Below are 17948 nucleotides of genomic sequence, written 5' to 3'. Positions count from 1 at the left end.
GAAGCATTCTATTATGTTTTATGTGCCTGTTTGTGGTGAATGTTAAGTGGAACACTATTATCATAGATATAAAACATAATGTTGAACTAGTTTTTATTTTATTACTGGACCTTTAACGCATCCTGTATTTAATTTCAGTATTCTTTAGTATGTATGAATATATGTCACATACCATGTTTCCAGTGGTGGGTTGACCATTTGGGTACTTTAGTCATGGGAAAAAAGACCAGAGCCAGTCAGAGGCATGTTGGCTGGTGGAGGGGTAGAGAGTGAAACACACAGTGAGAGTGGGATAGGAGAGACGAAAGGGGGGCATAGGACAGAGACAAGTGAAGATGGAGTACAAGTGGACATATGAGTGGGGACATAAAGGAAGACCCAAAGAGAGGGAGACATAAAGAGGGGATAGCAGAGGGGGAGAGACAGCAGTGGGTGGAATATCGAGGTAGTTATAAATAGATGGGTGGATTAGAAGGCAAGAAACAAGTGGAAGGTGGATAAAAGGGAGAGATCAAAGAGGGTTGGTATGGAGGGATGGACAGAACTAGGAAAGGACACATGGAGAAAAACAATTAGGAGGTGGTATGAAGGTAGAAACAGGAGGTAGATAAGTGAGGTTTTGATTTTGTTTCCTTTTGCCTGAGGTGGATGGGTTATAAAAGTGGTGGTATAGGCAGACAAGTTGAGAAAAAAACGCACTGTGACCTCTTTTTAAATTCTATAAAGATTTGTACACTGACATACTCCACACTAATATACCACTATTTATACACACACACACTGACACACTGCAATTGCACCAATTAAACACAATATATATATATATATATATATATATATATTTTGTATTATTTTTTTGTCGTCGGAAACATATTAGTAATATACGTAAATCGTATTAATGCAGAGTTAAATTGGGGTGTGCTGAAACCAATGTACGGGTAGGCCTCTGATAAAAGAGGGCCCACCAAGAGTAAAGGTATTAATAAATAAAGTATATAGGGGTGAGGTGGGAGGGATGACCTGAACGAGAACGGCCCAGGTAAGAGGGTAATTGGAGTTTTTATTGGATACGCTAGATTCAAACTCCTACCACAAATACAGGCCTTAAAACATATATATATTATATATTTTTTTTGTCTTTCCACACTAAGATTAACAAAAGAGTATGATCGAGTAAAACACAGTAACCTTTGGTTCTATCAAAGCTCAGATTGACTGCTGTTCAGGGCAAACAATAACAGCAAGCTTACTGGTGGCTAGAAAAAAAGTCCTCCAGGTTCTTCAGGGAAAATAGGAAAAATTAAAGATTGTTTCCTGGGATGCAAGGGTATAATGTCATTTCTATAGCTCCATCTGTGCTGTATCCCTCTGTCTTTTTGAGGCAATTAAAAATATTTCCTGCTGCACTATAACGTCTGAAAGGATACATTTCTAAAGATGGGAAATGACAGGCTATTATGTTGCATTGCATGTGAGGTGCGAGCCATCCTTAGGATTGCCATTTTGTTGGCCACTGTTGCTATTTGAGCTATGACATAATTTGGAGCACCTAATCGGTTCAAGACTGCTCTATAGACCTTGTATTTCCTCTTCACTTTTTGGGAGTACAACCTCTTGTATTGCCACAAACGTGTAAAACGACGTCGGTATATGCCAGTAGCTGTTAGGTCGCAAACCATTTGGTTATGCCTCTAGAGAACATCGCAAAATATTTTCTGCACAAGGAGGGACGTATTAAAGCAGTAAAAGTGCTTGAATGTTTTATGTCTTTCTCAAAATACATTGAGCCCAAACCCCCACATCTGTTTTCAGGGCTCCTAGTTCATTCTGAAACATAGCCTTAAAATCCCAAAACAGAGATTGATGGTTCCTTTTGTGGAGGGCATAGTGTCATCCCAAGATTTCAGAGTTTGCTATTGGAGGAGTGAGGTGAAAGGCATTCTGTGTCATCCTTCAAGCTCTCCAATGAAGCTGAAGTAATAGTTGGAAGGTTCAGTCTGTGGTCTTTGAACTAAATATGGTTCCAGATCGGAGTATTTGTTTGTAAATCTTTATTTTTTGTTGTGCATGGAGAGCTGAGGGAGGTTGGCAACTGACTGAGTGCAGAGGCGGTGAGTGAACTGCCATCTCCCTGCTCTGCTCCCTCATAGTGGATTAAAAGATAAAAAAAAGTAGTAGACCCCAGTAGGCAATATAAAAAAAAAAAATAGATTTTTGGAACAAGCAAGAAATAAGTCAATATGGTAGTCCTCACAAATAAGTCTCTTGATAATAGACGTTTTAGTCTTTAGTACAGCAAGGACTTTTCTTTGGGTAGGGCAGCTGTCTTTATTTTCTTCTTCTTCTTCTTCTTATTTTATTATTTATATAGCGCCATCAGATTTCGTAGCGCTGTACAATGGGTGGACTAACAGACATGTAATTGTAACCAGACAACTGGACGTACAGGAACAGAGAGGTGGAAGGCCCTGCTCAATGAGCTTACATTCTAGAGGGAGTGGGTTATAGTGACACAAAGGGTAAAAGTAGGGGTACGAAGTAGGTTGTTAGAAAAGTATTCATTGAGGGCTTAGTATGTAATTTTTGACAGTTGCAGGAGAGGAGTCATGGGGGTGGGGATAAAAACCTGATAACAGTTTAATTGATATGCTTTCTTGAAGAGCGTTTTCAATGATTTTTTTGAGTAAGTGGAGACTGGGTGAAATTCTTACAGAGAAGGGAAAGGGAATTGATATATATATAGAAAGACAAAAGCAGAAAGGGCGCAAATAGTGTACTAGGTCAAATCTAGTTATGCAATAAAAAAATGACCGTATCACACTCACATTTTATAGAGCCTTAGCCAGCTTTAGTGTATATAGTGTGCGGTGGTAGAATCCCCACTTATAAGATGTATTGAAGGTGTCCGTTTGGTTCACGATGACAGGAACCCATGGAGAAATAGATAAGGTGACAGTAGTAGTGCTCTCAATAAAACAAGTGATGTCTATGATAAAATAGTTAAAATATACTCACTTATATAGAGCAGACTAGCTGGGGTATAAAACAGGAAATATAAGAGGGACTAGAATTGTTCATTGCTTTATAGGTATGGGTTAGCCCTTTCAATTGACTCCTATAGGATACAGGAAGCCAATGTAAGGACTGACGGAAGGGTGAGGTGTGAGAGGACCGACTAGAGAGGAAAATCAGTCTGGCGGCAGCATTCATTACAGACTGTAGCGCGGCAATACGGCTTTTGGGAAGACCAATTAGGAGAGAGTTACAATAATCCATGAGGGAAATTACTAGAGCATGGACAAGCTCCTTGGTAGCATCTTGTGTAAGAAAGGGGCAGATGGAGGCTATGTTTTTAAGATGGAATCAACAAGATTTGGAAACATACTGGATGTGAGGCTAAAAGTGAGGCCAGAATAAAACTAACTTGAAGGGAGAGCGAAAGAGGAGGATCAGTATTAGGAGGAGGAAAGACAAGGAGCTCGGTTTTAGAGAGATTGAGTTTCAGAAAGTGGGAAGACATCCATTCAGAGGTCCGGGGAGGAGAGCTATATCTGGGTGTCAGCATACAGGTGGTAGTGGAATCCAAATGAGGTATTAAGTTTGCCAAGAGAGGCAGTATAAAGAGAAAATAGAAGGGGACTAAGGACAGAGCCTTGGAAGACTCCAACCGAGACACTGAATGAGCATTGAATGAGCGTTGGGAGAGATAAGAGGAAAACCATGAGAGGACAGAGTCACAGAGACTGAGTGAAGAGTTTGAAGAAGGAGAGCATGATCAACGGTGTCGAAAGCAGCAGAGAGGTCAAGAAGAATTAGAATGGAGCAGTGCCTTTGGATTTAGCTGCTATTAGGTCGGTAGTAGCTTTAATAAGAGCAGTCTCCGTACAGTGGAGGATCAAGGAGAGAGTTGGTATTGAGGAAGTGAGACATACGGGTAAAGACAAGTCTTTCCAGAAGGAAAAAGGGAGCAGGGATATGGGATGATAGTTAAGGGGGAGGACGGGTCAAGAGATGTTTTTTTCAGGATAGGTACTACAGTGGCATGTTTAAGGTCAGCAGGGACAACGCCAGAATAGAGAGAGCAGTTGAAGATGTGTGTTAAGGAAAGCACAAGACAGGGGGAGAGAGATCTGATAAGGTGAGATGGGACAGGATCGAGTGGGCAAGTGGTGGTGCGAGAGGAAAAGAGAAGCACAGCCACCTCTTGTTCAGTAGCCAGGGAGAAAGTCTGAAGGGCAGGAAAGGCACGATCTACGTGTGGTTGAGAAAGAGAACGGAAAGGTGGGGAGAATTCTTTCCTTAGCTGTTCAATCTTTTCAGTAAAGTAACATACAAAGCTATCGACTGTAAGGTTAGTTTGTGGGGTTGCCACAGCAGGGCGAAGAAGAGAGTTAAAGGTGTCAAAGAGATGCCGGGGATTGCGGGAGCATGAACTAATGAGAGAGGAAAAGTATGGCTATTTGGCGAGGGCAAGGGCTGCACTGTATGAACACAATATGAATCTATAATGGAGAAAGTCTGACTGGGTGCGAGACTTCCTCCAGGAGAGTTCAGCACAACGGGTTCATCTTTGCAGGTAGCATGTTGATTTAGTACGCCACGGTTGGGAGCGTGTCCTCTTTGAAGTGCATGTTTACAGCGGGGCTGCAGTGTTCAAGGCAGAGGTGAGGGTAGTGTTATATGTGGAGATGGCCAGTGAGGGACAGGAGAGGGAAGGGATGGATAGAAGTTGTGAATCAATATCAGCTATCAGCTAACAGCTGCTGGAGGTCAGTAGAATTAAGGTTTCTCCTGAGTTGAGGGGTGTTAATCTGAGGTTGTTGGGTGAGGGGGTACTTGAGAGCAAACAATAAGAGGTGGTGATCCTAGAGAGGAAATGGAGTGTTGTAGATATTGGATACTGTACATGAATAAGAGAAAATGAGGCCGAGGATATTGCCAGCTACATGGGTGGGAGAATTAGCCCACTATGATAGCCCAAGGTAGGAAGTGATTGAAAGTAATTTAGAGGCTTCTGAGGTCAAAGGTGGTTTAATGGGAATATTGATGACCCCGAAAATTAGGGATGGAATATTAGAAGAGAGGAAGTAGGGTAGCCAGGCAGCAAAGTGGTCAAGGAAGAGGAGAGGGGAACCAGAGGGGCAATAAATATTGGCAATGTTAGCAGAGGAGGATTTGAAAAGGCAAATCAAATGACTTTCAAATGATGGGAAAGAGAGAGAAGGGGGGTGGGTAGAGGTTTGAAGGAGCAGTGAGGTGAGAGGAGATTGGATTGGCTTGGCTGAGATCATCAAGTTTGATGATCTCAGCCAAAGTGAAGAACACAGTCATAGGACTTCAAAATCAACAAGATAACATAATTAGTTTTTTCCCAGCTGTGCAACAGCATACATTCACAATTTCCGTTCCATTACCAAGCTTTTCTTAATATGCCAAGGTAGTTGGACTGAAACATTGGTAATATGCAAATGCATGTGTCCTTAAAATAAATCCACTCTTTTGTTTACTTTGAAGCCCTATGAGCGTGAAGATGTCCAGTGTCAGTTAGGCAACTTTTGTCATACTGTACTCTTCTAAACTAACCTCCATTTCTATGTTTTTTTGCGGCTCACATAACGTTAAACCTTGTTTATTTGGCCCATGTTAGCCTTTGAGCTTAACATGCTTGGTCTAGTCCTTTTTCTGCAATGCACCCACTTCACAATACAGCCCTGACAACAAGGTATTACGGAATATATCTTCCCTCTGTCATTACCACATGGCATTTTTATATTAATAATGCCAGTTTATTAGCAGTGGAAACGTAATATTAAAGGTATATCATACTTTATTGATCTTTATCATTTTGGGAATAGGATCAATGATGTTAAGTATACACAGGTGCTGTTTTACTACCATTACTGTTTTACTACCATTGATTGCCACACAAACTGCAAAACAAAAAGAGTATAAAGCAACAAAGTATGTATAACATTACACCAGACAGGAATAAAATCAACATCACAAATGTACTAAACGTGCATAGTAGAGCAGGGTGTTTATGCACAAGGCGTGAATGTAATATACTTCCCAACATTCTGAGGTATGAACATAGGGAAGGGGTGGATTGGTTCACAAGGTATTTTTGGACTGCCCATGTTCAGAGTGCTATTAAAGCATTCTTGTAATGGCTAAGCATACTGAGATAAGCATTGAGGAAACATGTGACCGTTACTGTGATGTAGCCAGTCAAATACTTCTCTATGAGAAGCAATGAATACAGGGAGTGCAGAATTATTAGGCAAGTTGTATTTTTGAGGATTAATTTTATTATTGAACAACAACCATGTTCTCAATGAACCCAAAAAACGAATTAATATCAAAGCTGAATATTTTTGGAAGTAATTTTTAGTTTAGTTTTAGCTATTTTAGGGGGATATCTGTGTGTGCAGGTGACTATTACTGTGCATAATTATTAGGAAACTTAACAAAAAACAAATATATACCCATTTCAATTATTTATTTTTTCCAGTGAAACCAATAGAACATCTCAACATTCACAAATATACATTTCTGACATTCAAAAACAAAACAAAAACAAATCAGTGACCAATATAGCCACCTTTCTTTGCAAGGACACTCAAAAGCCTGCCATCCATGGATTCTGTCAGTGTTTTGATCTGTTCACCATCAACATTGCGTGCAGCAGCAACCACAGCCTCCCAGACACTGTTCGGAGAGGTGTACTGTTTTCCCTCCTTGTAAATCTCACATTTGATGATGGACCACAGGTTCTCAATGGGGTTCAGATCAGGTGAACAAGGAGGCCATGTCATTAGATTTTCTTCTTTTATACCCTTTCTTGCCAGCCACGCTGTGGAGTACTTGGACGCGTGTGATGGAGCATTGTCCTGCATAAAAATCATGTTTTTCTTGAAGGATGCAGACTTCTTCCTGTACCACTGCTTGAAGAAGGTGTCTTCCAGAAACTGGCAGTAGGACTGGGAGTTGAGCTTGACTCCATCCTCAACCCGAAAAGGCCCCACAAGCTCATCTTTGATGATACCAGCCCAAACCAGTACTCCACCTCGCTGGCGTCTGAGTCGGACTGGAGCTCTCTGCCCTTTACCAATCCAGCCACGGGCCCATCCATCTGGCCCATCAAGACTCACTCTCATTTCATCAGTCCATAAAACCTTAGAAAAATCAGTCTTGAGATATTTCTTGGCCCAGTCTTGACGTTTCAGCGTGTGTGTCTTGTTCAGTGGTGGTCGTCTTTCAGCCTTTCTTACCTTGGCCATGTCTCTGAGTATTGCACACCTTGTGCTTTTGGGCACTCCAGTGATGTTGCAGCTCTGAAATATGGCCAAACTGGTGGCAAGTGGCATCTTGGCAGCTGCACGCTTGACTTTTCTCAGTTCATGGGCAGTTATTTTGCGCCTTGGTTTTTCCACACGCTTCTTGCGACCCTGTTGACTATTTTGAATGAAACGCTTGATTGTTCGATGATCACGCTTCAGAAGCTTTGCAATTTTAAGAGTGCTGCATCCCTCTGCAAGATATCTCCCGATTTTTGACTTTTCTGAGCCTGTCAAGTCCTTCTTTTGACCCATTTTGCCAAAGGAAAGGAAGTTGCCTAATAATTATGCACACCTGATATAGGGTGTTGATGTCATTAGACCACACCCCTTCTCATTACAGAGATGCACATCACCTAATATGCTTAATTGGTAGTAGGCTTTCGAGCCTATACAGCTTGGAGTAAGACAACATGCATAAAGAGGATGATGTGGTCAAAATACTCATTTGCCTAATAATTCTGCACTCCCTGTATAGTGATATTCATAGAGAAGCATTAGACGCATGCAGCATCGTGCGTTGTGATACTCTGTGATGCCCGTTTTCAAATAGATTCAATAATTCTATTTTAGTCCAAAGCCCTGCATGGAAATAGTGCAAAATAAACAGTGCAGTTTTTTAAGGAACCGCATTGTTTACAGCAAGGCTGCAGGAGCAGAGTCTGTGCTGTCTGCATGGTCCTAATCCCCACCGCACAGCATGAGCATGTTTAATGATGCGCTCACACTGTGCCAGCTGGGGACAGTTGCTTGGTGTCCTTGAATGAGAGACACAAGGGATCAAAATCAGGACAATGGGACAGGATCCCGAAATAGGGACTGGCCTGCCTGCCACAAGTTGGAGAGTTGGAAGGCCTGCTATTAACTCATTCCCTGCCTACTGGCAGGACTTCTCCCAAAAATATTATTTATCTAATGCCTAAGCAATATTATGATTATAGGCAGGTCACAAACATTGTGAAACTGTCACTTGTCTGGTAGTGAGAGTTACTTGTTCCCTCATCCCAATGAAACCTATTAAGTAAAAACACACTTATCTAAATTCTATTTCTGCCTTGTGGGTGCCTTTGCTGTCCCATGAGGCCTCACATTCAAAATTCTACAGATGCCCACAATGAAGCCTTGCAGAGAACATCAGTTTAAAGAAAAAATACACGTGAAATTTTAAGAGAAATTAAAAGCACAACTGATTGTTAATTTATAGTTTGAGTTGTCCAAAATCTAACTTTTGACAATTCTACTTCACTGCTGTTAGATTGTATCCTTCTATCAAGAACTTTTATAAAGTAGAAAATAAAGTAGAACATAATACATTATTTTTTAGCCAGGCAAAGTGGGTCACATTCTTATAACAAGCAACCTGCTGTTGTAAACTGGTTGAGTTTTAGCAAGTGCACTCTTAAATATATGTCAGATGACCAAAACCATCAGTTAACATCTTGTGTCTTCATTATTGGCTCCAGTTCTGTCATTTGGGAAGAATGTAATACATCAGTGACATTCATTACATAAGAAGAAAGACAGCGAGGAGTAAAAAAAAAAAAAAAAAAAAATCAAAACATGGCACAGAGAGAGTAATTCAATATGGCTCACATGCACAGCAGAGGCATTTCACACTGCAAGGCTTCTGCTCCATCATGTGCTGTGATCACTGGCTGTGTATTGGAAAGCACCCCCTCCCAACTCCATTTACATGCATAACTGGCCTAGTAGGTGTAAAAATAGATGGGCAGAGCCTGAATTGGAAATGGTCACTGAATGAGGTCTCTGCAGTTGCTACAAACTAATAGTGAGAGCAGCCAGCAGAGAGCTTAGGGCATGTGTGAGACAGTCTGCAGGACAAGACAAGAGTAACAGTCGCTCTCGTAAGGGACCAAAGGAGGCTTGTTGATGCTGCTTGCAAGAGAGCACAGTTATGGGGAATGCACCACTCTGCCAGACTTGCCACACAGACAAAGGCATAGGCCCATATGAAAATATCCCAGACTTGGACAAAATATCAGACTACTATGGATTCATGAGTGAAGGTGACATACAGCATGAATTTGTGGTGAGTGTGTTAATATTCAGGATGGTAATATGGTATTGACTCTCATGCTTGATGGACTGTGCAAACAGGGTGGTATACCCTGTTCGACTAAACAGCTTCCTAATTTGGTGTCCTTAAATCTGGCAATCTGATGTCAGGGTACCAAACTAGGAAGCTATCTACTACACTGTTGGCACATTACCATTAAAAAGCCGTTTTTTTTTTATTTTGGTCTTTCAGATGGTCTTTCAGATGTTTAGTAGTTTAATCCCTAATTTGGTACCCTGACGTCAGATTGCCAAATGTAAGGATATTAAATTAGGGAGCTGTTTAGTTGATAGCTCCCTATTTTGATATACTTATATGGGTTTGCCGTATTTAAGGATACCAGAGCTACCTAAACACAGCAATTTCCTAATATGGAACCCTTAACAATTGTAATCCCACATAAGGGTATGCATTTAATAAATAAAAGAATGAACTAATAAATGAATCGCACATGAAAGAATTTTGTTCATCACGTGATTCGTTCATTAGTTAATTCTTCCATTATGCTGTTCTGGACTTCATCATTTGGATGATTGGACGAATGAATGCTTTTTAGTCCAAATTGCGAATTTTCCCAAAAACGAATACCCAAGTCTACAGAGGATTACACAGTATATACTTACTTGGCATGTACTAGATATGATCATACGGTAAGAATAAATGAATTGAATAATCAGATTTAATTGGGAGGCTATTATGCATGCGAGGTAAAAGCTGAATAAATACATCTCTATGTGGAGCATTCAGTGCGAGTCGCTGAATGTAGCTCTTTCACACAGTGCAGCACTGAGATAGGAAGTACCACTAGTGGCTGTCTGAATGACTGTCACTAGAGGTGTTACTAGGCAGCAATGTAAACACTGCCTTTTCTCTTAAAAGGCAGTATTTACATTAAAATGCCTGCAGGGACAGGCTATAAACATCAGAACCACTACATTAAGCTGTAAAGGTTCTGGTGACTAAATTGTGTCTCTTTAATATATAAAAAGGGTGAAACTGTGAACAAGGGTAGTCAAATTCCATTTTACGAATATTAACTTTTGTGTGATATTTATATATATATATATATATATATATATATATATATATATATATATATATATTGTTAAATTATTTATTTTTGAAGTGCTGAGGTACATAGCTTTATTGGCAATGACATTTGATATGATTACAAACAGGTTCAACGCTTTTGCAGGAAATGTCATTAAAATCAGCACATTTTTTTCTTTTTTGGAGTAATATTGGAGCTATAAACTACTAGTTAGGATAGCAGGATAGACGATGTAGGGTATGCCAGGCTACAGGTAAGAAGGTGAAGCCACAGGGCCTCCGCTTAGTTAGCGTGGACAGTGGATTGCTTCTTATTATAGTGTCTAGTGCGCTGCTCTTCTATACTAACAAACAAATTACAGATAAGTGATCAAGATAAAGATAAAAGCAATGCTACAAAGCATACATGCCCTGTCAATGGGTAGTTGTAAGGATTCGTGGTTCGATGGAGTAGGCACTGACTAGCTACATGCATTTATTTACATGCTAAGATAGGCTCCGGGAGGTTGGACTGGTTTGGATTCGGTGGGCAATGAGCCTCTAGTAATATGTATTGGGAACCTATGTAGGAGACTCTCGGTGAGGTATGCTAGGCTATGCGGAGTACCCAGTATGCTCCTTCCCCAGGGAGAAGACTGTCTGCCTGCACTACTCCATAGTAGAGCAGCGGGGGTGTTCCTCTAAGTGTTAATAGGCCTGCGGAATTCTAGTAGTGGAACACACCGCTATAGGTCCGGATGCTCTAAGATTGCTAGGGCAATCTGTAGCCCTGGGCCTATTGCTGGTGCTGGGTGTGAACTTCATAGGGGCCCTGATGGGTACCTATTTCTATACCCCTGTAAGCGGGCTGTGTGCCTATGGTGAGCACCCTTCCCTGTGGGGACAGTAGGGGGGACAATACAGTTAAACCAGGCGATTATCATGTAGACTGCTGTTGCGGCGGGTAACTCTACGGGGCGTTAGGTGTACACTCTAGGGGTACCACGCTGAGTTTATACAACAGCCATGGAGTACGTGAAGGTTCAAGCAATTCTTCTACCTGGAGTAATGTCATTTGACCTGGAGATTGCCTGCCCAATCTCGAGGTGAAAATCTGACCGTCCCCAGGTTTATGTGACTCTTTCTGGTTGCTAAATGTTATGTTTTTTTAGTCCTTAATTCCATTTTACTAGGAAATGTAGTGTTATTTTTAATATTACAGCATGGATGCAGATTGGAAGGGCCAAAGTATGACAGTAATACAGCCTTTGGTGAGAAATACTTTCGATATGTTCAATTAGTGCATTTTTGTTTTATTCACTTTAAGTAATCAATAATTTTCCATCAACTTCGTCTTATATAGGTGACAGTTCCTCTTCAAATGGCGAAGGTGACTGCATGTTTAGTAAGTAATGAGTAGAACACCTATGTCTATAATCATAAAAACATTCAGGAACATTCCTATATATATATATATATATATTATTTTTAGTAATAGGCAGTTTATGAAAATAAATTCATGCTGACATTCCATATGTGTTTAATTTATGTTTTAATTTGTACTTTCTTTTAGCTGCAGTGTGACTTCTATTAGCTTGCAAAATAGTTTACAGGGATAATTCCAACCAAGCTGAAGTGCTTGATATGTGGAGTGTGTACTCTTCTTTTTTTTAATTTTATTTTTTTTTTATTGATTTTTTTTTGCAAAAGTGTTTACCAACAAGTCAATCTTTTATAAATTACCCTTGTTACACCCTCTTGCTGTCATTCAGACAACCGGTCCTGTTACTTTTTTGTAGTATAGCTCTGTGAAGAACACCTACCAGGCAATGACTAATCAATGAGCTGTAATACAATATTCTGTGATTTGACAGCCACAGAAAATCTGTGCTGGGGAAGAAGTGGGATTGTAGTAGCTGTACGAGCTAGATATACAGCTATGGCAACAATAAAGGTAGCTATTTGTATAACCTCTGCAAGGGACATATGTAGTTGTGGTGCTTAAAAAATGTATTGAAAATGTTGAGATATCAGGCATTAAGAATATTTAAGAACTTTAACAAATAACTAAAAAGTAACATGTAAATTGCCGGAGGTCCAGTTGCTAAATACATTTAAAAAAAGTTAATATTTCTAAAATAGTAATTTAATTCTCCATGAAATTTATGCATTTGAGTATAGTTGAGATATTTCAAGATGTAGTTTGTCATTGTCTGGAATACTTGGTTAAAACTACTGTGATTTAAACTGACATTGTATGAACTAGCTTGTGACAGATACTGGGTGTAAATAATTGCTTGTTTGCCTATTCAAAACAGTGGATTTAAAGTTTCTTGAAGAGTTAAAATTGCACGTAAACATGCCATTTGCGAGCGGAGTATTTATTGTGCCCTTGAGCCAACTGTGAATTTAATTGTTAAATATTTGGCACACAATGGTTTAGACTTTAGCAGGCAGCTCTGGAACAGACTGGCATGACTGGGCCTGTGCATGCAGATGCTAGTTTAGAATGCAGTAGGAGTAATGCGAAGGGCAGAACTTGCTCTCGAAACGCCTTGCCAGAAACTTATGACATTACAACAATATGTTACAAAGATGTACTAGACAAGAGACACAGGGAATATACACATATTATAATACTTGTTAAAATACACTCTGCAAGGGTAACCATACATAACCAAAGTTTCTATTTATCGATCATAATGCCTGAATCGAACAGTCATAGGCCTTGCTGGAAAATGTATGTAATGCCTTATATTATTCATTAGTTTCAGTCTCTTGTAGTTATGCATTGAGAATAAAACTGCTGAAATTCTGTATTGTTTTTTGTTCTCATGCATAGTGCTTATTTAGACACATTTACAAATAAAGTACAGGGTTAAAGTGAACCTGTCATGCGTTTATAAACGTAACATAAATCGCAGCAAAACTACATTGAATGCATGATAAATCACAGAGATATATGATGTCATCAATGTTAAAATTTTAGATTTTAGATGAACAAGTAGTGGCATGCCCTCTGCTCTGTGGGTGTTACTCTTCTGTAGCACCCACCTCTGGTCCACCCTCCTTCTGCAGTCTTCTTGCATTTGCCCTGCTTGCAGATACTTTGCCAAGCCTCCTCTGTAACGCCAACACACTATCTTCGTTGCCAGCATTCCGGCGTTACTTTGTTCTTATACTCTGCAATAACAGTCTTGTCAAGGGAACTACCATAGCAACTACAGAACAAGCAACTGCCGAACATGCGCTGTGTTTGCTATATGTGGAGAGTAGAAGGACAACCTGTGGGAGATCTTTTCTGCTTTCCCTTGTCAGTCAGTTATTCGATATAGTTGTTTTATCTAATTTGTATAAGGAGATCAAGCACGTCTTCATAACTGTATACTCAGAATGGCCACCTACACACCCACAATGCAAGAGCCACTTTCTGACTGTAGCATTGTGCACGTATTACAGGTTAGATATGGTTCATACCAATTGATAATCTCTATATCACACAATAGTGTCTATGCAGAGGAAATGAGTGACAGGTGGGAGAAATACCTATTTTTGAATCCACACATTAGCTAACAAATCCACTAGCACAATGTATAGATGAAATGTTATGCTCTTTCAAATATTAATATTAATTCAAAATTTACATTTATATCATTGTGAATATACGAAAAGCATATTTATCCAATGCTTCTTCACCACTCAACTAATATATTTACACCGATATTGCAGTTTTAAACATTATTGCAAAAATGGGTTATTGATTTATTCTCATTTCCAAATTGTAAATCTTCCTGCAGCCTTATGTTTTCTGTACTTTGTTGAAATATGCAGATATATATTTAAAAGCTTTCTACATAAGGTTAAAGAGAATCTATTCCATTGCTGTTCCTTTCTTTTCACCTTTTTCATTGCAATAAATACATTGGTCAATCTGCAGTCAGACAACGTCAAACAAGGGCAAGCCTGCCTAGTGTAGCCAAGTCTGCTACAGTTATGTTACGGACCTTTTTATTCGATCAGGGTGTGCGTATGTCCGGTATTGTAACTGTCAATCCCAGGTTTTGGTAAAGTTTGTGTCAATATGACACAGTTTGACATAAAGACTTTATTCTGTGTTTCTTCTTCCAGGATTATCAGTAATTCCATAATTAACAAAAGAGGGTTTTTTTTCCTCACTAAATAGTAACTTTTAAAATGACAACTTGAAAATGGACAGTAAACCTGAACTAGAGAAAACAAAATGTTAACTATCTATCTGCCATTTATTTTATTTCATGCACTTATTGTTTATCTGTATAGTGATACAGTGCTAGAGATGCTGAAAATATAGGGAATTCAATTATAGCATGGGAGAAGGCAACTTCGGCACTCCAAATCTTGTGGACTACATCTCTCATAATGCACTTATAGCTAATGCTGGCAAAGCATCAGGGGAGATGTAGTCCCGTTCTAGCACATGGTGTGTAAATTACAGGATTCAGAGAAAAAGGCATGGTCACAAAATACCACCACCTGGGTCCGAGGATTAGTGAGCAGGTTATCCTCCAGAGAAAGGGTACTGTATGTCTACTCACTTTCCAATATACAGATCGAAGTATCAACTACTCCTTTAATATTCCTTCAATTCGGAGATTAATATATATATTTATATTCCTCTTAGTTTAGAAACCATTCATTATAATCGATAAAGAGGTGACTAAATAGTGTTTGGGTATGCTAGAGGGAAAATTGAAAATCAAATAACTGGGTAGAAAATATTAATTAATGATTGCAAGCTATTTGCTAAAGGGAACTTGGAAGCTACATAAATCACTGACAAGGCTTGCAATCCCACATCACAGCAATACTAATTAGATATGTGAACATTTATTCCAAATCACTGCTAATCACGTACAGATTTTGTTAGATTGCTGATTATTTCTGTCTTTTCAGTCTCCTCTCCATCGCCACGAGTGGTAGTTTGACAGGAGAGTGGGATTAGCATATCTGTAGTCATAGGAACACTCAAAGCTTCCCAAACGTTACTTTTTTTGTGATATGATGGCAGTTACATTGTGATTCATAGTAACTTATTATAGACTTAATTTATAATATTCACTGGAATTTAACCATTTCCTTATTTGTTATCATAGCACAATTGTATATGTTAAAGTGGTGCACCTGAAATCAGGGATTTAATATTGGGGCGGTTAACAAGAGTTGACTTAATTTCCAAATGGTCTGAACGTTTTTCTCTCGTCATGCTCACCATCAACAACTCACTATGTATGACATCTAATATCAACATTATTGCCTTGTTTAGAGTGTACAGTAAATAGTAGATTAGATCAGAGTATGTGATGCTGTCTGCAAAACCATATAATTCTTGCATATTAAATTTAGTTTTGTTGTTTATGTGGGGTGTCTCATAGAAGAAAATGGTCAAACAAGGATCAGCTGAAACTTGCAGCAAACAAAGGGAATCCTGGGGGGTGTTACAATATCTGTATAATGTTTTTAACCCCCCCACCCCTTGCTGTGTGAATTAATATTCTTATTCTACACATAATTCTATCTCTAGCCCCAGTATGGGAAACAAGAAACATTATACCCAATTACAAAGAGTTAATGAAATTCTCAGGTTAAAGGAACATTATAGTGTTAAGAAAACAACCTCCACGAATCTCTTTAGCTGTGTAAACTTGTACATATTGTTCAGCACCGAGACTTCTTGAAGCGGCTACCTGCTCTTTCTCCCGCAGCGTCATACTCCTCTCTAGCCAATGGCTAATCCAATGCTCTGCACTCATGAGCATTGAAGAGTAATGCACATGTGTGGTGAGTGTTGCGTGCATCCAAACCCATTGAATTCAGTGAGCTTTCCTATGAGCAGCAGCAAGAGCAATCGCCTCTAGTGGCTCTCTGGAAGATTTCTACAGTACTGTAAAGTTTTACATTAAAGGGTTAAAATGACAGAACCATAACACCCAGATAACTTCATTGAGATTGAGTGGTCTGGGTGACTTTAGTGTCCCTTTAGCTTGTTCTGCATGCTCTTTGAGAGAGAAGGATCTGCAATGGAGTTTTGTTTTTCGCTACATCTTGTGTGCCAAGGATAGTGTATATGTACTGCAGTATTTATAGTGACTGCAGCAAACCCCGAGCTATGCTCAATCATGCACAGCTGGGTGAGCTTCACAGGGGAACGTGACGCATCAATGCAGATTACTGGTTTGCTTTTAGATGATGTGTAAAAAAAGCATTGCTGATTGCCCATGACCTTTACTTAACATGCTCACACGAAGTTCACATTTACAGTGGTACATTAAAACATGAACCTATTGACTGCAGACACTGATGTGAGAGTTTATGATAGGGTGTTAAGGCAGAGCGTCCTCTTGTAAAGAGTTGTAAAGAGGTGTTAAAACTTAGCAACTATCGATAAATGCAGATCAGCTATGTATATGCAGTGCCATATACAACCTCACTTGTCATCTTAGCATGTGAATAGGAAGCAGGTCATTCAAGGTGACAGCCTTTTGATAACATTATTATCAATATTCTATATTTTTTGTGCATAGTGTAGGAACTGAGTTCAGTTATGTAACAGAAATTTTTAATTAAGGCACAGAACCAAATTGTGCTAGTATAAAACTGAGAGATCTAAAACAATGTACTTGCTACAAAGTATTTAGTAAACGTTTCATTTACAGGAATACTTTTCACTTTTGTATTAGATATGTACCCACGGAGAAAACATGCATATATTTTCCTTCTGCTTGTTTTTAGTGGTGAGTAGTGGGGATGTGAAAAAATAACAGCAGCTTGAAAAAAGGATTTTCTGTTAACCTTTAACGACTAATGTTTTTTATTATATCCAGTGAGCAAGATTGGAAATAACATTTTTATATATGTATCTGGTGCATATTTTTTACTTTACATTGCACATGTACAGAAGAAACTTGAAGTATATTTAACATTATAATTTTGAACAAGATGCCTAACAAGAAAACATTAAGGGATCATTATAGTGTCAGGAAAACAAAGCGGTTTTCCTGACACTGTAGTACCCTGAGGGTGCCTCCACCCTCAGGGTCCCCCTCCCGTGGTGCTGAAGGGGTTAAAACCCCTTCAGCAGCCTGCCTTATTCCAGCGCTTATTCCGGCGCTGGTGACCTCTCCTCCCCTGCCGACGTCAGCTCCCCCGTCTGACGTCAGCGAAGCTAAATGCGCATGCGCGTCAAGTGCCGCGTGTGCATTCAAAGTGTCCATAGGAAAGCATTTCTTAATGCTTTCCTATGGACGCTCTGCGCGATGCTGGCATAATATGCCACAGATGCGCCTCTAGTGGCTGTCTTCTAGCTGGCTTAACCTCAAATGTAAACATAGCAGTTTCTTTCTTCATTGAGCTGAAGTGGTCTGGGTGACTATAGTGTCCCTTTAAACTAAATATCTGAGGAAAAACTAAACACAGATGTTTTTGCTACCCTTTAAGCCAGGGATGGGGAGCCTTCGGCCCTCCACATG

General features: G+C 39.6%; 1 protein-coding gene across 49 annotated transcripts in view; it reads left to right on the top strand.

The window, feature by feature from the left end:
* The window catches only part of ANK2 (ankyrin 2), a 540585-nt gene that overhangs the window by 285378 nt on the left and 237259 nt on the right, over positions 1-17948 (top strand). Inside the window, exon 1 of one of the 49 annotated variants that reach the window (XM_063458293.1) lies at positions 9092-9387. The exons of 47 other annotated variants lie outside the window; for them this stretch is intronic. In XM_063458293.1, coding sequence (XP_063314363.1) covers positions 9253-9387 — 135 coding nt within the window. In that variant the 5' untranslated portion in view covers positions 9092-9252. Of the gene's footprint in view, positions 1-9091; positions 9388-17948 lie in introns of those variants that run through there. One more of the 49 variants, XM_063458316.1, reaches the window with a different exon arrangement.

The sequence above is a fragment of the Pelobates fuscus genome, chromosome 6, assembly GCF_036172605.1.
Source record: "Pelobates fuscus isolate aPelFus1 chromosome 6, aPelFus1.pri, whole genome shotgun sequence".
NCBI lineage: Eukaryota > Metazoa > Chordata > Amphibia > Anura > Pelobatidae > Pelobates > Pelobates fuscus.
The sequence above is the reverse complement of the archived record's forward strand: the minus strand, read 5'-3'. Positions and strand labels throughout refer to the sequence as shown.